At 51.8% G+C, this 22,080-nt stretch overlaps 1 protein-coding gene across 1 annotated transcript; it reads right to left on the bottom strand.

Annotated features, from left to right (window-relative positions):
- Positions 1-6,318: 6,318 nt before the first annotated feature.
- LOC308225788 (uncharacterized protein) lies at positions 6,319-21,753 on the bottom strand (the record flags this gene model as incomplete). The annotated part of the gene is made up of 9 exons (XM_080626932.1): positions 6,319-8,809; positions 9,043-9,421; positions 12,542-12,591; positions 13,045-15,527; positions 15,919-16,186; positions 16,268-16,318; positions 16,394-16,732; positions 17,861-17,976; positions 19,315-21,753. 9 exons carry the CDS (start codon positions 21,751-21,753, stop codon positions 6,319-6,321), a joined length of 8,616 nt encoding a protein of 2,871 aa, XP_080483058.1.
- Positions 21,754-22,080: the final 327 nt, after the last annotated feature.

The following is a 22,080-nucleotide window of genomic DNA, read 5'->3' as shown; positions in this document are numbered from 1 at the left end:
GGCGGGGCGGCGGACAGCCTCCGTGTCGGGGTGACCCGCGCAGTCCTTCACGGTAAGCTGCGCCCGGCAGCCGTACGCTCTTCCTCTGTCCGAGTCCGGCTGTCGGTGCGGAACGCGGCCGCCGTGTCCCGGCAGTAGGTGGTACGGAACTCCGGTCACCTCCGCTGCAAAGCTCAACTCTACTGAGCTGACTTCTGCTCTGCTTGGCTGGGTTGGGCAGACCTAAATTGGGCTCAGCCACCTCCCCTCTCTCAGCTGCTCTCCGTCGCCTTGGCCGGCAGCACCACCCTGCGGCCCGAGGTGGGACTGCGCCCGTAGCTGCCCGCTGCCCGCGCTGTCGAGTCGATCCGGCACACGGACCCGTGCGCACACAGGCGACTGCCGGGTCCACACCCGCATTGGGGCCCCGCGGCAGGATGCGCGCACACCGCGTCGGGGACGGCAGAGGTCAGGAGGGCCGAGAGGCCGCGGGACCGCCGCAGCATCCCGAGCGCCCGGCCATCGCCGGCACCTGCCCCGCGGCTTCTCTCGCTGCCCAGAGCCCGCCGCTGGCGATGTCCCGGAGACGAGCCGTGCACAGCGTGGCCGCCCCAACTGCGAGGTCGGACGCGCAGGAGCGAGGCAGAATCCGTCCAACGGGCCGGTGCAGAGGGTGGTTGTGCTTACAGAAGCACAGGAAATGCTTGCCCCCGGGATAGTCTCTCTGACCGGTCTTGCACACCCCAATGGTTCTTTAAGAATGCGCCCTTAAAGGGCGCATCCGAAGAACCCAGTGGATGCAGGTTCTCAACGGCTGGAAAGAACTTTCTTCCTCTCACTGTAAAAGCCGTGACAGAACCTCTACTTAAGCACAGCATCAGACACCTGGCCCATTCAGCTGGAACGATCCGAGAAGCAGCAGTTTTACATCAGGAGGTGCTGGTTCCTTGTGATGTCCGGAGGACAGACACACCGACTTTCCCAAATGTCATTCATAACTCCGTTTGTAACAGCTGTCACTATTAGAGGAGATTAGCATACATAATCCTACATCCCCTTATATGTGGAGAACCTTGAGCAGAGTAGCTTCAAGCAGGACTGCAGACATGCACTGCTTGTCAGATAGACCCCACTCAGGGAAAAGAGGGAGTACCCCTGTGTCAGCTTTTCAAGCCTGTTTAGAGTTTTCCTGCCAGAAGGCAGTTTGTATTCATTTCCACTGTCCCAGGTAAAGAAGTTCCTATGGAGACTGATTGCTCACTGGTGGCTTTCTCGCCAGTAGCAAGTGGGTGCTGCCTGCAGGTTCCTTACTTACTATGAGTTGAATTTCTTCTTCCACCAAAGGATTTGTGCAACAGAACACAGCAGATAACAGCCAAGGCCTGTGCCTAACAGGAGATTGTAATAAGGATGCGAACAGTCCTTGCAAGTAAGAAATGACAGAATGTGAGACAACAGCCTCAATTTGTGTCAGGAAGGTCTAGATTGGATGTTGGGAGACACTTCTTCACTAAAAGGGCTGTCAAGTGTTGGCACAGGCTTCCTAGGAAAGTGGTGGTGTCACCATCCCTGGACATGTCACTTTTGGACATGGTTTTGTGGTCCCTTTGGCAGTGTTAAGTAACAGTTGGACTCGATGGTATCAAGGACTTATTCCGTCTCAGATGATTCTAGGTTTCTGCTCAAGTTGACTGGATAGCAGAGCCTTTGCTCAGCACTTATCTTTACATCAGGGCCTTCTAGAAGGTACATATGTAGTCTTCTGCATTTCATAGAATGAAGAAATCTGTGAATGGTTTGGCTTGGTAGGGACATTAAAGCTCATCTAGTTCCAACCCTCTGCCATGGCCAGTGACATATTCTGCTTATTGAGGTTGCTCAAAGCCCCATCCAAACAGGCAATGGATGTGACATCAAACCACTTGCTCCAGTCCATCACCAGCCTCACAGGGAAGAACTTCTTCCTAAAATCTAATCTTTACCTACCCTCTTTCAATTTAAAGCCATTACTAGTTGTCCTATCACTAGATGCCGTTGTACTCCTCCTTTTGGAAACCAGCTCTAAAGCCATCTTGAACACTCCTAGAGGGATGGGGAGGAGAATCAAAAGAATGTAACTCCCACAGGTTGAGATAAGAACAGTCCAGTAACTAAGGTATAACACAAATCACTACTGCTACCACCAATAATAATAATGATAAAAGAAATAACAAGGGAAGAGAATACTATACCACCCGCTGGAACAAGCCCGATCGAGCAGAGCGTGCCCTTCCGGGTAACTCCAGTTACATCCTGGGCATGACGTGCTGTGGTATGGAATACCTCCTTAGCTAGTTTGGGTCAGGTGTCCTGTTCCTGCCTCCTCCCAGCTTCCCCTCCTCCCTGGCAGAGCAAGAGACTCACAAAGTCCTTGGTCAGACCAAACATCAGTGTTACCAGCTCTGTTCCCAGGCCGAAAGTCAAAAACAAAGAACTGCAACAGCTACCAAGAAGGAGAAAAAAAATGACTGCTACTGCTAAACCCAAGACACTGAACCATAACTTTGTCATGGTTTTCTCATAGGACCAGTGCTCCACTCATCTGATCATGTTCGTGACGCTCCTGTGGACTCACTCCAGCAGAACTATGTCATTCATATGTAGTCAGCCTAAGATCTGGATGCATGCCTTGCCAGGTCACATTTAGCTTTGCATCAACCAACACCACATGCCGCTTGGACATAGAGCCATTAACCACAAATCTTTGAGTGCCATCCTCCTTCCAATTCCACACCCATATCCATTCCAAGTAAATCCATCATATAAATACTTCTCCAGTTTAAGGAGAAGGGTGTAATTCGGGACAGAGTCAAGTCTTTGCCCAAGTCCAAGTAGATGGCAGCATTCCGTCTTCCCTTATGGAACAATGCCATAACCCCATTGTGGAAGGCCATCAAATTGCTCAGGGATGTTAGTGAGGCCACGTCGGCAGGCACCAATCACATCCTTACGTTCCATGAGCCTTCACATGCATTCCAGGGAGATCTGGTCCATGATCTTGCTGAGCTGTAAGGTGAGACTGATCAGCCTGTAGTTCCCTGGTTCTTTCTCTCTTTGTAGATACGGGGGTTATGTTTCCCATTTTTCTGTCACTGGGAACTTATTCTGGCTGACATGACTTCTGGAACATGATGGATAATATCTTGGCCACTTACATCTCTTCAGGTCCCGTGCATTCCTGCATCTTCATGTTCTTTATATTGTCTCAAACCTGATCTTCTCTACAGTGAGCTGTCATCACTCTCCCAGTCCACGATTCGCCATCTGTGGCTTGGGTGATGAGGCTGGAGCACTTGCCAGTGAAGAATGAGACATTTGCGGAGAGAAGCCTCTGCCTGGTTGCTGGTTTTTCTCACCAAATGCTCACCTCTTGGTGCTGCCCAGAACACTTCCAAAAGAACAGGGATGACATCTTTGTGCCATCCATCTTCGAAACTCCTACAACTTTAGTGTCACAAACACTTTGTTCTGAAAAGCCTTACAGTTGCCATCTGCAGCTGGAGCGGTCAGGACAGGTCACTCTCCCCACCTCCCTGCTTTGCAGACACCAAGGCAGACCCAGGGTCTCTAGGAAGGTAGAGGACAGGTCACCCTAATCTGCATATAACTGTGCCCCATCATAGCAAGACAGTCAGTACCAAGGAGAACCGTAGAGGCTTGAGAGCAATTCCCTGCTCCTTACAACTTTCCTAAAGGTTCTGCCAGCAACAGCTCCCAGCTCAAGTATTGTACCCACTCAACCTTACCTCAGACAAGGGACATGTGAAAAATATCCCTGGCTCTTTGGAATCTAGGAGAAAGCTTTTCCAGAAAGAACACCTCTACAATGACAAATCACTCCACACAAAGCATTTGGATGTTCCCTTTATTTTGCTTTCACACATAAGAGTCTGTCACATTACAACAGCACAGTTTATAACTGCAACACAACACACCATGAGGGCTTCCAAATATCTTATGCCACGCTGCCTTCATTCAAACAGTCCACTATTATACAGGGGTGAGAGAATCCTTCTTAAAAGGAAGATACAATACAATACTCAGAGTTCAAAGAGAAGAAGAAGAAAAGGCAAAAAGGAGAATGCAATTGTCTAATAAAAAACCACAGAAAATCATAATAGTACATCTTTCCACTCCCATCAAGAAACCTTTGTATTCAGAAACAACAATAACAAGGCCAAACCCAAAGTCTCTTTTCTGATTTCATCTCAATTCCACCTTCAGAAAAAGTCCCTTGAATCAACTTGTGCAGTTTCCTTACAACCTAACCCAGGCAAGGAACATGTTCTCACAACTCTGTTTGATTATAGTCTATAAGAAGGTAATTCCATGTGTCGAAAGTCAAGCTTTTGCGGCAGAAGACCAGCCTGGCTGAATAAGAAACTCTTTGTGAAGCTCCAGAGGAAAAAGAAATAGTATGGAATCTGGAAGCAAGGTCTGGCATTGCAGGTAGCTTAAAGAGCTGTAGTTCATATATGCAAGGAGAAGACATGAGAGGCCAAAACTGCATCACAGTTGAAACTGGCCTCTGTTGGTTTAAGTGAGAAGAATGGCATTTTTAAGTACATTTACAGCAAGTGAAGGTCAAAAGAAAATATTAGACTGGTACTTGTGGGAGGTGATCCCTCCTGAGAGGAAGAGGGACCAAGAAGAAGCCATTCAGTGCTTTTCTTGCCTCAAGTTTTAATTTAATTGTTAGCCCCCAGGGCTGCCCAGACCCCTGAGCTTTCTGACTAGCAGCCAGCCAATGTCCCTCCAGTCTGCAAGAGGGGCATGAGGAAAGACAGGCAACTACAGATCTGTTGGTGAAACCAACAGGTGAGAAAACAGCTCCTGGAAAACATATGGAGAAGATGATACTGGGTACTAAGTTCATCTGCCTCATCGATGAAGAGAAAGGGACGGATGTAGTGTTTCTGGATTTTAGTCTAAATTGGGCAAGCAGAGGCTGGAGGGCAGCCCTGCAGAAAGGCAGCTGCTGGAGGTCCTGGTGGGCTGTGGACTCAGTAGGAGCCAGCAGTGTGCTCTGGCAGTCAAGATGACAAACTTCATCCTGTTGGCATCAAAAACAGCACAACCAGTCGCTCACAAGACTTGACTATCCCCCTGCATTCAGCATTGGTGTGGCCTCACCTTGGGTACTGTGTGCTCTGCTGGGTGCCACAATTTAAACAGCATGTGAGGATCAGTTTCCTAAAGAGGGAAAGTGGAGAGGGAGGCGATAAGCTCTTCTCCCTTATGTCCAGTAATAGCAGGTAAGGTTCAAAGCCACACCATTGGAGGAATAGACTTGATATTAGGAAGCATTTCTTTCCTGAAAGGGGGGCCAAACACTGGAACAGGTTTCCTAGAGAAGTGGTTGATGACCCAAGCCTGGCAGTGTTTAACAGGCATTGTACAATGTCCTTAGAAACATGCTTTAGCTTCCGGTAAGCTCTGAAGCAGTCAGGCAGTTGGACCAGATTATCACTGTAGGTGCCTTCAAAATGAAGTATTTCTAGTCTAGTCTGGTCCATTGCAATTTATCCAAATACCATTTGTGCTGCTGTATTCACTAAGCAATCACAAGGAGATAGCCCATCCCATCAGTCCTTATGGACAAAGGGAAGACCTCATTATACCTTAAAGACAATGAGACTACTGTACTCAAAAGGTCAAAACAACTTTCTTTCTCCTTCACTAGAATGGTGTGCAACGGCTGGATATGCACAACTGCCTGATTTGATGTCAAGCCCATGAGCAGCGTAGGCAGGCACTCAACCGAGATACTGACAGACAAAGTGACCAGCAGAAAAAACACACAAAGGCCACTCAACTCAGATAGAGACAACCAGAACCCAGAGGAGAAGGAGCCCCATACTCACACCACATTGTTACACAGTACCCGCAACATCCTTGCTTTCCATAACTCCTGCATTTCAGTGAGGTTGTAGTTTGTCTGCCCGACTGTGTCATTGCATTACAGCACAAAGGACTTAGTCCATAGTCCTGCCTGTCAGCAACTGAGACAAAAAATTAACTAAGCTCCTGGAACAAATCTCAACCTCAAAATATTTAAGAAATGGCTGTAACAGAGCTAGAACAATCTATTTCCTGAGTGAGGGAGCTTTAGTTTGTTTTGTTAGGTTTTGTTAGTTTTGTTGTAGAAGAAGTGAATATTTTTTCTCACATTTTCTTTGAGAGAAATTAATTATGACAATTGCAAATGCAGATTAACTCTGGAGGTAACATTGCCACATGTCTGAGCTGGAATTCTTTCCTGTCATGAGACGTGAAACCTCTGTCTCTGCCAACACCATGCTAGTTAAAGGAAAGACTATTGAACTGTTCCACAGAGAGCATCCCAGGGTTGTCTGGTGCCATGTCCTCTGCACTGACAGTGCCACAGGGGAAATCTTCCTCATTGTTGGTACCCCCACCTGTGGCATGAAGCTGTGGTGGCAGGCTGGGGAGGATGGGCTTCAAGAACTTGAACTCGCTGTTGCCCGAGCCCGTTGTGAGGCTGATCTCATAGCAATAAGCGTGGGGCAGGGTCCCTGCAGCAGCTGCATCAACCAGGCCGCTCTGCAAGTTGCTGGCACCATAAAGCACATGCTCATCCTTCAGCTCCTTTCTCTTGCACACCTTGTGAATGACGAAGGCTGCTGTGGACACGAGGAAGAGGAGTGAGACAAAGACCAAGGAAATTATTAAATAGATTGTCAACGAGGCACTTTCATCCTGCTCAGTGGTCAGGCTGCTGTGTGGTAGCCTGACATCAGAGAAGTCACTGAGCAGGAGTGCGCTCAGTGCTGCAGTGGCTGACAGAGGAGGTTGACCATTGTCTCGCACCAGTATGACAAGCTTCTGCTTCACAGCATCTCTCTCTGTCACTGATCTCCTCAGTCGCACCTCCCCACTCTGGGCACCCACTGCAAACAGTCCAGGATCAGTAGCCCTCAGCAGGTGGTACGAAAGCCATGAGTTCTGCCCTGAGTCAGCATCAACAGCCACCACTTTAGTGATGAGGTAGCCTGCCTCAGCTGAAATGGGAACCAGCTCACTGGATGGAGAGCTGCTGTCCTGCGAGGGGTACAGCACCAGTGGAGCATTGTCATTCTCATCCACCACAGAAATGTAGACAGTGACACTGGCACTGAGGGGAGGTGACCCCGCATCAGAGGCACTCACCAAAACCTCGATCTGTTTCACTTGCTCGTAGTCCAATGGCCGCAGCACAAACACATCCCCATTCTCAGAGTTCACAGAGATGCAGGAGCAGGGAGGCTGCTCTGTAGGGTGGGCTGGGACCAGGGAATAGGTCACCTTGCCATTGGGCCCCACATCAGCATCTGCAGCAATGATGGCTCCAACGAGCACAGTGGGAACATTGTTCTCATGCACATACATGGTGTACGATGTCTGGTTGAACACAGGTGCATTGTCATTCACATCAGAGATGTCCACTGTGAAGGTCTGGGTGGTTGTGAGAGGAGGTGATCCTGCATCTGCTGCTGTGACTGTGAGGATGTACCGTGCCGTCTCCTCTCGGTCCAGTGCACTGATGGTCACAAGCTCATAGTAATTCTTGTAGGCGGGCCGCAGGGAGAATGACAGCTGGTCCTCAAGGGCACAAGAGATCTTCCCATTGGCACCAGCATCTCGGTCCCTGACAGTAAACAGGGCAACCACTGTCCCAGGCAATGCATTCTCAGGGATGGGGCTGCTGAAGGAACTGATCACCAGCTCTGGTGCATTGTCATTCACATCCACCACCTCTACCAACACTCTGCAAATTGCTGTGAGGCCCCCACCATCTGTGGCCTGAACACTGAGCTCATGATTCTCTGCTGCCTCAAAGTCCAGAGACTTTGTGAGTTTAATTTCACCACTCACAGGGTCAATCACAAAAGCTGAGTGGCTCTGGTCTCCTGCTTGGCTGAATTGATAGGAAAGGTGCCCATTAACTCCTGCATCCTGATCGGCTGCCACTACTCTGAGAATCACAGAGCCCTCTGGGGCATTTTCCAAAACCTGCCCAACATAATTCTCCTGTGAGAAGATGGGAGCGTTGTCATTTACATCTAGAATGACAACGTGGATTTGGGTGGTCCCACTCCTGGGTGGAGAGCCTCCATCTATGGCAATGAGATTGAAATCCATCTCTGATTGTTCCTCTCTGTCGAGGGTTTTTTCCAGGACCAGTTCAATATACTTCTTGCCCTGAATCTGACTCCCAAAGTCAACACTAAAGTACTCATTTTCGGGAGCAATGCTATAAGCCTGGATGCTGTTGCTGCCAACATCCAGGTCCCGAGCCCCCTGCAGAGGGAAACGAGAGGCCAGGTTGCTCGTTTCTGGGATTTTAATGGTGACCCGTTCCTCCGGGAAAACGGGCGCGTGGTCATTGATGTCCTCCACGGCCACCTCCACCCGAAAGAACTGCACGGGGTTTGCCAGCAGGAGCTCGAAGGCCAGCGTGCAGCTAGCGGACTGTCCGCACAGCTCCTCGCGATTCAGCCTCTCGGCCACCACGAGGCGGCCGGTGCCCGGGTCTAAGCGAAAGTGCTGCCGGCCGTCCTCCGAGAGCAGGCGGGCGCGGCGAGCCGAGAGCTGCGCCGGGGCCAGCCCCGCGTCCTCCGCCACGTTGGCTACCACGGAGCCGCTCTCTCTCTCCTCGGCTACGGAGTAGCGGATGGGCTCGGCGCGAGCGTGCGGCAGGGAGAGGAAAGCACAGAGACAGAGCACTTGCCTTGCGGTCGCCATGGCGCGGCGGCGGACAGCCTCCGTGTCGGGGATCACCCGCGCAGTCCTTCACGGTAAGAGGCGACCGGCAGCAGAGCGACGGGTCGGTGAGCGAACTCCTCTCCTCTCCCCGAGTCCGGCTGGCGGTCCGGAGAGCGGCCGCCGTGTCCCGGCAGCGGGTGGAACGGGACACCGCTTGCCACCGCTTCGTGACTCTGCTCCACTGGGTTGGGTTCTACTCGGCTTTGCAGGGCAGAGTCAGTGTGGGCTCAGCCGCCTCCCCTCCCAAAGCCGCTATGCGTCGCCTTGGCCAGCAGCACCACTTTGCGGCCAGAGGCGGATCTGCGCCAGCCCGTGCCCGCTAACCGCGCAGTCGGCTTTTTCCCACGATCCCGTGCTACCATAGGCGGCTGTCGGACTCTTGCGGGTCGCCGGCAGATGCCTCCTCGGTGCCTCTGCTGCCCAAAGCCCGCCGCCGGTGAGGTCCCGGAAACGAGCCGTGCAAGACTAGCCGCCGCAAAGCCGAGGTCGGAGACCTCCTCTGGCGGCGAATCCATCCAAAGGGGCGATGCCGAGAGTGGTGGTGCTTGCAGCGGCATGGGATCTGCCTGCGACCGTGATTTTCTCTCTGACCGCTTCTGCCCATTGCAATGATTGTTAAAGGGCGCCTCCGAAGAGCCTGCGGGGAAAGCAATACATGCAGGTTCTCAGTGCTAGAAAGAGGCTTTCATCCTCTCTGTAAAAGCCATGATAATAACCTCTACTTAAGCACTGCATCAGACACCTGGCCCATTCAGCTGGAACGATCCGCGAAGCAGCAGTTTTACACCTGGAGGTGCTGATTCCTTGTGATTCCCGGAGGACAGTCACATCGACTTTCCCAAATGTCTTTCACAACTCCGTTTGTAACAGCTGTCACTATTAGAGGAGATTAGCATACATAATCCTACATCCCCTTTATGTGGAGAACCTTGAGCAGAGTAGCTTCAAGCAGGACTGCAGACATGCACTGCTTGCCAGATAGACCCCACTCAGGGAAAAGAGGGAGTACCCCTGTGTCAGCTTTTCAAGCCTATTTAGAGTTTTCCTGCCAGAAGGCAGTTTGTATTCATTTCCACTGTCCCAGGTAAAAAAAGTTCCTATGGAGACTGATTGCTTGCTGGTGGCTTTCTCGCCAGTAGCAAGTGGGTGCTGCCTGCAGGTTCCTTACTTACTATGAGTTGAATTTCTTCTTCCACCAAAGGATTTGTGCAACAGAACACAGCAGATAACAGCCAAGGCCTGTGCCTAACAGGAGATTGTAATAAGGATGCGAACAGTCCTTGCAAGTAAGAAATGACAGAATGTGAGACAACAGCCTCAATTTGTGTCAGGAAGGTCTAGATTGGATGTTGGGAGACACTTCTTCACTAAAAGGGCTGTCAAGTGTTGGCACAGGCTTCCTAGGAAAGTGGTGGTGTCACCATCCCTGGACATGTCACTTTTGGACATGGTTTTGTGGTGCCTTTGGCAGTGTTAAGTAACAGTTGGACTCGATGGTATCAAGGACTTATTCCATCTCAGATGATTCTAGGTTTCTGCTCAAGTTGACTGGATAGCAGAGCCTTTGCTCAGTGCTTATCTTTACATCAGGGCCTTCTAGAAGGTACATATGTAGTCTTCTGCATTTCATAGAATGAAGAAATCTGTGAATGGTTTGGCTTGGTAGGGACATTAAAGCTCATCTAGTTCCAACCCTCTGCCATGGCCAGTGACACATTCTGCTTATTGAGGTTGCTCAAAGCCCCATCCAAACACCAATGGATGTGACATCAAACCACTTGCTCCAGTCCATCACCAGCCTCACAGGGAAGAACATCTTCCTAAAATCTAATCTTTACCTACCCTCTTTCAATTTAAAGCCATTACCAGTTGTCCAATCACTAGATGCCGTTGTACTCCTCCTTTTGGAAATCAGCTCTAAAGCCACCTTGAACCCTCACTTCTCCAGGCTGAACAACCTCAACTCTCTCACACTTTTCTCATAGGACCAGTGCTCCACTCATCTGATCATCTTCATGATGCTCCTGTGGATTCACTCCAGCAGAACTATGTCATTCTAATGTCTGTAGTCAGCCTAAGATCTGGACGCATGCCTTGCCAGGTCACATTTAGCTTTGCATCAACCAACACCACATGCCGCTTGGACATAGAGCCATTAACCACAAATCTTTGAGTGCCATCCTCCTTCCAATTCCACACCCATATCCATTCCAAGTAAATCCATCATATAAATACTTCTCCAGTTTAAGGAGAAGGGTGTAATTCGGGACAGAGTCAAGTCTTTGCCCAAGTCCAAGTAGATGGCAGCATTCCGTCTTCCCTTATGGAACAATGCCATAACCCCATTGTGGAAGGCCATCAAATTGCTCAAGGATGTTAGTGAGGCCACGTCGGCAGGCACCAATCACATCCTTACGTTCCATGAGCCTTCACATGCATTCCAGGGAGATCTGGTCCATGATCTTGCTGAGCTGTAAGGTGAGACTGATCAGCCTGTAGTTCCCTGGTTCTTTCTCTCTTTGTAGATACGGGGGTTATGTTTCCCATTTTTCTGTCACTGGGAACTTATTCTGGCTGACATGACTTCTGGAACATGATGGATAATATCTTGGCCACTTACATCTCTTCAGGTCCCGTGCATTCCTGCATCTTCATGTTCTTTATATTGTCTCAAACCTGATCTTCTCTACAGTGAGCTGTCATCACTCTCCCAGTCCACGATTCGCCATCTGTGGCTTGGGTGATGAGGCTGGAGCACTTGCCAGTGAAGAATGAGACATTTGCGGAGAGAAGCCTCTGCCTGGTTGCTGGTTTTTCTCACCAAATGCTCACCTCTTGGTGCTGCCCAGAACACTTCCAAAAGAACAGGGATGACATCTTTGTGCCATCCATCTTCGAAACTCCTACAACTTTAGTGTCACAAACACTTTGTTCTGAAAAGCCTTACAGTTGCCATCTGCAGCTGGAGCGGTCAGGACAGGTCACTCTCCCCACCTCCCTGCTTTGCAGACACCAAGGCAGACCCAGGGTCTCTAGGAAGGTAGAGGACAGGTCACCCTAATCTGCATATAACTGTGCCCCATCATAGCAAGACAGTCAGTACCAAGGAGAACCGTAGAGGCTTGAGAGCAATTCCCTGCTCCTTACAACTTTCCTAAAGGTTCTGCCAGCAACAGCTCCCAGCTCAAGTATTGTACCCACTCAACCTTACCTCAGACAAGGGACATGTGAAAAATATCCCTGGCTCTTTGGAATCTAGGAGAAAGCTTTTCCAGAAAGAACACCTCTACAATGACAAATCACTCCACACAAAGCATTTGGATGTTCCCTTTATTTTGCTTTCACACATAAGAGTCTGTCACATTACAACAGCACAGTTTATAACTGCAACACAACACACCATGAGGGCTTCCAAATATCCTATGCCACGCTGCCTTCATTCAAACAGTCCACTATTATACAGGGGTGAGAGAATCCTTCTTAAAAGGAAGATACAATACAATACTCAGAGTTCAAAGAGAAGAAGAAGAAAAGGCAAAAAGGAGAATGCAATTGTCTAATAAAAAACCACAGAAAATCATAATAGTACATCTTTCCACTCCCATCAAGAAACCTTTGTATTCAGAAACAACAATAACAAGGCCAAACCCAAAGTCTCTTTTCTGATTTCATCTCAATTCCACCTTCAGAAAAAGTCCCTTGAATCAACTTGTGCAGTTTCCTTACAACCTAACCCAGGCAAGGAGCATGTTCTCACAACTCTGATTATAGTCTATAAGAAGGTAATTCCATGTGTCGAAAGTCAAGCTTTTGCGGCAGAAGACCAGCCTGGCTGAATAAGAAACTCTGTGAAGCTCCAGAGGAAAAAGAAATGCGTTTCAGTGAGGTTGTAGTTTGTCTGCCCGACTGTGTCATTGCATTACAGCACGAAGGACTTAGTCCATAGTCCTGCCTGTCAGCAACTGAGACAAAAATTAACTCAGCTCCTGGAACAAATCTCAACCTCAAAATATTTAAGAAATGGCTGTAACAGAGCTAGAGCAATCTATTTCCTGAGTGAGGGAGCTTTAGTTTGTTTTGTTAGGTTTTGTTAGTTTTGTTGTAGAAGAAGTGAATATTTTTTCTCACATTTTCTTTGAGAGAAATTAATTATGACAATTGCAAATGCAGATTAACTCTGGAGGCAACATTGCCACATGTCTGAGCTGGAATTCTTTCCTGTCATGAGACGTGAAACCTCTGTCTCTGCCAACACCATGCTAGTTAAAGGAAAGACTATTGAACTGTTCCACAGAGAGCATCCCAGGGTTGTCTGGTGCCATGTCCTCTGCACTGACAGTGCCACAGGGGAAATCTTCCTCATTGTTGGTACCCCCACCTGTGGCATGAAGCTGTGGTGGCAGGCTGGGGAGGATGGGCTTCAAGAACTTGAACTCGCTGTTGCCCGAGCCCGTTGTGAGGCTGATCTCATAGCAATAAGCGTGGGGCAGGGTCCCTGCATCAGCCAGGCTGCTCTGCAAGTTGTTGCCACCATAAAGCACATGCCCATCCTTCAGCTCCTTTCTCTTGCACACCTTGTGAATGACGAAGGCTGCTGTGGACACGAGGAAGAGGAGTGAGACAAAGACCAAGGAAATTATTAAATAGATTGTCAACGAGGCACTTTCATCCTGCTCAGTGATCAGGCTGCTGTGTGGTAGCCTGACATCAGAGAAGTCACTGAGCAGGAGTGCGCTCAGTGCTGCAGTGGCTGACAGAGGAGGTTGACCATTGTCTCGCACCAGTATGACAAGCTTCTGCTTCACAGCATCTCTCTCTGTCACTGATCTCCTCAGTCGCACCTCCCCACTCTGGGCACCCACTGCAAACAGTCCAGGATCAGTAGCCCTCAGCAGGTGGTACGAAAGCCATGAGTTCTGCCCTGAGTCAGCATCAACAGCCACCACTTTAGTGATGAGGTAGCCTGCCTCAGCTGAAATGGGAACCAGCTCACTGGATGGAGAGCTGCTGTCCTGCGAGGGGTACAACACCAGTGGAGCATTGTCATTCTCATCCACCACAGAAATGTAGACAGTGACACTGGCACTGAGGGGAGGTGACCCCGCATCAGAGGCACTCACCAAAACCTCGATCTGCTTCACTTGCTCGTAGTCTAATGGCCGCAGCACAAACACATCCCCATTCTCAGAGTTCACAGAGATGCAGGAGCAGGGAGGCTGCTCTGTAGGGTGAGCTGGGACCAGAGAATAGGTCACCTTGCCATTGGGCCCAACGTCAGAATCTGTAGCACTGACAGCCCCAACAAGCACAGTGGGAACATTGTTCTCATGCACATACATGGTGTACGATGTCTGGTTGAACACAGGTGCATTGTCATTCACATCAGAGATGTCCACTGTGAAGGTCTGGGTGGTTGTGAGAGGAGGTGATCCTGCATCTGCTGCTGTGACTGTGAGGATGTACCGTGCCGTCTCCTCTCGGTCCAGTGCACTGATGGTCACAAGCTCATAGTAATTCTTGTAGGCGGGCCGCAGGGAGAATGACAGCTGGTCCTCAAGGGCACAAGAGATCTTCCCATTGGCACCAGCATCTCGGTCCCTGACAGTAAACAGGGCAACCACTGTCCCAGGCAATGCATTCTCAGGGATGGGGCTGCTGAAGGAACTGATCACCAGCTCTGGTGCATTGTCATTCACATCCACCACCTCTACCAACACTCTGCAAATTGCTGTGAGGCCCCCACCATCTGTGGCCTGAACACTGAGCTCATGATTCTCTGCTGCCTCAAAGTCCAGAGACTTTGTGAGTTTAATTTCACCACTCATGGGGTCTATCTCAAATGCTGAGTGGCTCTGGCCTCCTGCTTGGCTGAACTGATAGGATATGTCCCCATTAACTCCTGTATCACGATCAGTTGCCACTACTCTGAGAACAACAGAACCCTCTGGGGCATTTTCCAAAACCTGTGCGATGAAAACCTTCTGTGTGAATACAGGAGCGTTGTCATTTACATCTAGAACGACAACATGGATTTGTGTGGTCCCACTCCTAGGTGGAGAGCCCCCATCCACGGCAATGAGACTGAAACCCAAATCTGCCTGCTCCTCCCTGTCGAGTGGCTTTTCCAGGACCAGTTCAATATATTTAGCATCCTGAGACTGACTCCCAAATTCAACACTAAAGTACTCATTTTCGGGAGCGATGCTATAAGCCTGGATGCTGTTGCTGCCAACATCCAGGTCCCAAGCCCCCTGCAGAGGGAAACGAGAGGCCAGGTTGCTCGTTTCTGGGATTTTAATGGTGACCTGTTCCTCCGGGAAAACGGGCGCGTGGTCATTGATGTCCTCCACGGCCACCTCCACCCGAAAGAACTGCACGGGGTTTGCCAGCAGGAGCTCGAAGGCCAGCGTGCAGCTAGCGGACTGTCCGCACAGCTCCTCGCGGTCCAGCCTCTCGGCCACCACGAGGCGGCCGGTGCCCGGGTCTAAGCGAAAGTGCTGCCGGCCGTCCTCCGAGAGCAGGCGGGCGCGGCGAGCCGAGAGCTGCGCCGGGGCCAGCCCCGCGTCCTCCGCCACGTTGGCTACCACGGAGCCGCTCTCTCTCTCCTCGGCTACGGAGTAGCGGATGGGCTCGGCGCGAGCGTGCGGCAGGGAGAAGAAAGCACAGAGACAGAGCACTTGCCTTACGGTCGCCATGGTGGGGCGGCGGACAGCCTCCGTGTCGGGGATCGCCCACGCAGTCGTCTGCGGTTAAGTGGCGCCCGGTAGCAACGCGTCGGAACGGCGGGCATGCGCCCTTCCTCTCCCCGAGTCCGGCTTGCTGCCCGTAGCGCGGCCGCCGTGTCCCGGCAGCGGGTGGCACAGGGTTCTGGTTACCTCCGCTGCCCAGCTCGTTTCTGCTGCGATGAATTCGGCTCGATTGCGTTTGGCTGGGTAAAGCTAGGTTGGGCTCAGCCACCTCCCCTTTCGCAGCCGCTCTGCATCGCCTTGGCCGGCAGCTCCACCCTGCGGCCCGATGTGGGACTGCGCCCGCTACCGCCCGCTTCCTTCTCTATCTGTTAGCCCCGGCACACGGATCCGTGCCCGGCTGCCGGGCGCTCGTCCACTTTGGGGCCCCGCGGCAGGACGCGCGTACGCATTGCAGAGAGTCCCGCGTGGCCGCCGCTGCATCCAGAGCGCCTGGGCATTGCCGGCAGCTGCCTCGCGGCTTTCCCCGCTGCCCAAAGCCCGCGGCTGTCAAGGTCTCGGAAGCGAGGCGTGCATAGCCTGGCCGCCTTAAAGCCGAGGTCGCGCAGGAGGAAGAGCGATGGCACCGGTTCTGATTGGGTCCTCCTCGGCCACCTGGGCATCTGCTCTTCTGACTCGCAGAAACAGGAGACAGCTTGAAGGACGTGTCGGAAAAGCTGTCAACAAACGTTATACCGAATACAGTGGTGGTGGAGCGCTGCGTTTGCCCCTATTCTCGCACCAGCACTGCCAGTCACTGCCGGTTCGCGTCCCTCTCCGACACGGCCCGTGCCGTGCGCACCTCGCTGCTGTGCAAGCCCATCGCGGAACAGCTCGTACGTCAACCACGCATTCTACCCCGCTTCCGCGTCCACCGCCATCACGTTGGCAACCAGGTAGCCCGCCTCCTGTCAAGGTTGAAGTGCAGCGCGACTGGAACATTGGTGTTCTCATCTCGCACTTGAATGAGCAATCCAAATGCGTGGCATCGCCCGATATCACCTTGTAGGCGTGCACTTTCTCTTAGTCCAGCGCACGCCTGCACGTTTCCCCTCTCCGTGTCCACAACAGGAATGATACCGCTGCGAGGGCTCCACGCGGCGCCGGCTCCATCGCGTAACTCATACAGGCATTGTTTCTCGCCTCGGCGTCCGTGGCGCTCAGGCGGCCCAAGGTAGTCCGAGCCCGCTCGTTTTTGCTCAGTGCTGGTCCCGCCCCTCACACTGACGAAGGCCACGGTGTTCGGTGAGACGGCTTTTTCCCGTTCATTTCTGTGTCTAAATCGTTAGCAGGCACCACCATCACTAAGATATCCTGGGACCTATTTTCTAATACCGAGATTTTACACAGCTTCTTGGAACCTTGCTCCAGCTTCTGAGAACGGCCTGCTGATTTCCCCTTCACAATGTCCACGGATTTATTCCCGAAATCCTGCTCTTTGGGGCAGCTGTTTTCTCGGCGATGATTGTGACAAATGCTCTTCGAGAAAGCACACTCACCCGAGGGAGGTGGGAGTAGGTTTTGTTTTCTGTTATCAGGCATTTGATTTTTAAAAATAAGTTACAGGAGATATCACATTACCTTATAGATCAATACCGATTAATGAAAAGAAATGAAAACAGAAAGCTTCTTGACGCCCTATATTCTACTGCGGCTTAAGTTAATTGTAAACTGTTTAGTTTATTTTACTGTAAACCCACAAGTGGTACGTTTAATTCTCTACTACTTTCTACTCGATGAAATGTTAATTTCAACCTTACTTTATGGAAAATAAAACTGAATATATTGCTTAAATCCTACTCTTTACAATACGGAGAACCTGTAAGTTTCTGGTCACATATGCAAAGTGTGTCAGTATCAGCTGTTTCTAATGTAACCGGCTTCGGCTTGCTACTAAGGAATTTCTTTGCAAGCACCACTCCATTTTGCTTAGTATCTGCTTGGCCTGGTATTGAACAGGCTGAAGAAATTTAAGACATGGTTAAAGAGTTCTCTCCATAAGAAAGAAACAAACAAACAACAAAAAAGAAAAGATGATGTGGGAAAAAGTTATCTTGAAGACCTGCCTCCAGTGTTCAATATTTCCCTTACCGTTTAGAAGCAGTAGCACTCTCACAATCATACATCGTTTCGGTGTAATCAACATATGTTACAGTTCTCCTCCTTCATCCATATCACAATTACAAAATACCTACATGAATAAAAAACTGCTCAAGAGAAAAGTGGTTTTGCTCACACAGGGAAGCTTTGTACCTCCCTGGTACTTTTTGGTGTGTTTAGTCTCTGTTCCCTTTTCCTTCTGAGGACGTTCATCAGTGAGGACAGGCATGCTTGTCTTTCTCTTCACTTACTACTGGGTGAGCCAAGCGTTTTGATCAGAACTGACATTTAGCTCCATCCCCCTGTTCGCAGTGTAGGCTGCTTCTGCAGGGCTGGGACCCATACCTTCGGGGAGGGGAGCAATGCCCTGCAGAGAACAGAGGGGAGGTTATCATTTGGGCTTTGAAGGTAAGCAGACAGCAGAGAGAAACTCAAGGGCATGTCTTACACCACTGCATGTATGACACCACACTTCTCTACCCAGAGCCAAAGAGGAATTTGGACTTGGTGGTGGGTCTCTGACCTGAACAGGGAAAATCTAACGCAAGAAAGCATCCTCCACTGTGGATATGACAAATGCAAACCTTTATGAGTCTGAGGAAGTAATTTAAGATGGTAAGAGCCCAGAATAAAAAACATTTTCTCACTAACAGTAAATGTGGTTTAATGTTGCTGTATCAAGGTGAGTCCTGGTCTCCCCTGAGGCTACTGCAACAGGTCCTGAGAACCAGCAGTAAGTCATCTGTGGTTATGATATATGAAAATGTGACTGTAAACAAAATTTAAGGGGTTTGTGGGTCTTTAAACATATATGAGGTCCTCAGCCTCGTATATGTTCATGCTCTGGACCATTGTGAAGTGCTACATGGATCCCCAGAAACTAGTAACCCTATATTTAGAGGGGACTTGGGCTTCATGGGAGAGTGAGAAGGAACTGCTTTAATGATCATCTCTTATCTCCCCTAAGCTCTTTGAACAGCCGAAGGTTAATGGATGCCTCAGACATGACTCACTCTGAGTTCCCAGCAACATTGACAGCTGGTAATGTCTGACAGCATCCGCGAGGTCAGGATAAGACTGTGAGGTTGCGTTGTAAAGTCCAGATAACCATACTTTTCTGGACAATACTATTGGTGCAAGCCACAAGAGGTCCCCACCTCCGTGGCCTCCAGCAGCTTATCAGACAGCCCAAGTTCGGCATTGCCACCACCCTGGTGAACAGCGCTTGGCAACGCGGAGCACCAGCTCCTAACAGCAGTGCAGGGGACATAATTAGCTGCGTGATACCCCTTCGCACCGTTGTCCCCGCAGTCCTGGTTGACTCCGGACAGGATCACTGCATTCCCTGTGCTACCGGACGTGTTTCTAGGAGGTGTGTCCTTCTTGCTCTGGGTCCGTACCGGCTCTACACAGTGCGTGGACAGGACCCACTGTGAGGGTCACGATTCTATACCTCTACGTCTCATATTCTCATGGCCCAGCTGTCCCCTCTGTAAGCCCACAGATCAAGCCCACCAGACTTGATCTAACACTAATGCTCAGAGCACAGAGCTAGGGGCGGAGAGGAGTGGTTGTTCAACACCTGGGGAGCATTAGCTCCTTAACATCGATAGTCCTTACTGCCAGGGGTGATACCCTCACACTCTGCCGCCGCGCTGCTTCCTCCCCGCTCCCCCCGCCGTCTCGGCGTCACCAGGTCCCTCACCTGTGCAGACCAGTCGCCGCCCTCTTCGGGGACAGCCGGGTCTTGCGAGCACACCGAGCTCCGCTGTTCTCCCTGGCCGGCGGGGAGCCCAGCAGGGAAGCAGGGAAAGAGGGGCCTTAAGAACCGAAACTCGCTGTTGACGGTCCCGGTGGCGAAGCAGACGTCGTACAGGTAGCTGCGGGGCAGGGAGCCCGCGTTGCTATCTGTGGCAGCCTTCGGAAACGTGGGCAAGGACTCCGCCTCACTCTGCCTGGCCCGCCGCACCTTCACGGCCACGGCGGCCACCGCGGTGACCAGGAACAGCGCCGACACGCAGGCCAGGGAGGCAATGAGGTACAGGGTCAGCGTCTCGTCGGGCTCAGAGGCTAGTACCTCCTCGCTCACTCGCAGATGGGCTTCGGAGAAGCCGTCCACGAGGGTGATGCCGAGGGTGGCGGTGGCGGAGCGAGGCGGCTGTCCCTGGTCCCGCACCAGCACGACCAGCCTCTGCCGGGACGCATCCCTCTCCAACACGTCCCGCACCGTGCTCACCTCGCCGCTATGCAGCCCCACGCGGAACAGCCCCGGCTCCGTTGCCTTTGCCAGCTCGTATGATAGCCACGCGTTCTGCCCCACGTCCGCATCCACCGCCACCACCTTGGCCACCAGGTAGCCCGCCTGAGCCCAGCGCGGCACCAGCTCACCCGTCGCTGCACTGCTCTCGCGAGGTGGGTGCAGCACGACGGGTGCGTTGTCGTTCTCATCCCGCACTACCACCCGCAGCACCGTCTGGGCGCTGAGCGGCGGCGAGCCGCCGTCGGTAGCTCGTACTGCCACCTCGAAGGCGCGCACCACCTCGTAGTCCATCGGGCGGAGGATGTAAACATCCCCATTTTCAGAGTTGACCGACACGACGGGCTTCTCCTTGCCTTCCTGCTGCACCAGCGCGTAGTTTATGCGGGCATTGCTTCCCGCGTCGGCGTCCGTGGCATTCACGCTGCCTATCCGGAGCATGGGGCTGTTGTTCTCCGTGACCCACATGGTGTAAACCTCCTGGGTGAACTCTGGGGAATTGTCGTTCACGTCCGATATCTGCACAAAGAGGTTTTTCTGGGAGCTGAGCCGCGTCGTGCCCCAGTCCGTGGCTGTGATGGTGATGTTGTATTCCGCTGTCCTCTCCCTGTCCAGGACCGCGTTTGTTCTCAGTTCGTAGTAATCATCAAAAGTCGGGGTGAGACTGAAGGGCAAGTCCCCGTCGATGGAGCACTCTGTCCTGCCGTTGTCCCCGGAGTCGCGGTCCTGCACACTGAACAGAGCCACCACGGTGAGGGGCAGAGCGGCCTCAGGGATGGAGGCTGTGAGGGAGGTGAGCGAGATCTCCGGAGCATTGTCATTCATGTCCAGGATCTCCACCTTCACTTTGCAATGTGCAGACAGCCCCCCGCCGTCAGTGGCTTTTACCACCATCTCGTGGGTTTTCGCTTCCTCGAAATCCAGGTTGCCCGCCACCCGTATCTCCCCGGTGGCGGGGTTCAACCCAAAGAGCTGCCGGGACCGCTCTGGTGTCTGGGTGAAGGCATACCGCACTTTCCCGTAGGACCCTTCGTCGGGATCAGCGGCCGTTACTCTGACCACCAGCTGCTCCGGAGGGCTGTTCTCGGCCACGCGCACCTCGTAGACCTCCCGAGCGAAGACCGGCGTGTTGTCATTGGCATCCACCACCACGATCCGGACCTGAGCCGTCCCTGACCTGGGTGGCGAACCCCCGTCGGTGGCCGTGATAAGTAAATTCATCTCTCGCTGCTCTTCGCGGTCCAGCTGCTGCTGTAGGACAAGCTCAGCATATTTCATTCCATTTTCCCCTGTTTCCAGAGCGAGGGAGAAATGTGAATTTGATCCAAGGCTGTAGTTCTGCAAGCCGTTACTGCCCACGTCCTGGTCTTGGGCGCTTTCCAGAGGGAAACGGGACCCAGGGGATGTCGTTTCCAGAATCTCTAAAACCATCTCCTTCTCCGGGAACACGGGGGAATTGTCGTTCACGTCACGAATCTCCACCTCCCCTCGGATCAGCTGCAGCGGATTTTCAAGGAATATCTTAAAGACGAGCGTGCAGATGTCCCTCTGCGGACAGATCTCCTCTCGGTCTAGAGACTCCTTTGCCGTCAGGACTCCGGTGTTTTGATTAAGGCGGAAAAGCTGCTCGTTCCCCTCGGATACAACACGGGCATTGCGAGCCACAAGCTGGCTCGGAGAAACCCCCAGGTCCTTTGCAATATTGGCGACAAAGGAGTCTTTCTCCATTTCCTCCGGCAGAGAATAGCGGAGGGTTTCGGCCCCGCTCTGACACACGCAAACGCACAGAAAAAACAAGATCACCTGCCTTTTGCTGTCTCTGTTCCGTATCCCGCGCGCCATTGCTCTCCAGAAAAGCCATCCACCGTTCTCCGTGATTCCCAGCATTTCTAAGCAGCGTCCGAGGCAGAGCGGTGTTTGTCAGGAATCCCGGGATTGTGGGATTTGAAAGCCTCCGAGCACCCTAGCTCCGAGCCGCGCAGCTCTTTCCGAGTAGCTCCTACGGCTTTTGTTTCCCTGTGCCTGCAAATCCGGGGTGGGTAGCTGAACCTGCAGGTCCGTGGACAACATCCCCACCCAGCGTCGTAAGGGGGAATAGTCCTTCCTCTGCCTTATTCGGGGCAGAGCTTGCTGGTTGATTGTGTAGGCTCCCTGCCATAACGAAGCTAACGGGCGTAGTGTAAATGCTCTTCTCTCTTGGAAGCCGGCTTCCTC

Source organism: Psittacula echo (assembly GCF_963264785.1).
Source record: "Psittacula echo genome assembly, chromosome: 11".
NCBI lineage: Eukaryota > Metazoa > Chordata > Aves > Psittaciformes > Psittacidae > Psittacula > Psittacula echo.
Note: the sequence above shows the minus strand (reverse complement) of the source record. Positions and strands in the feature narration are given on the sequence as shown.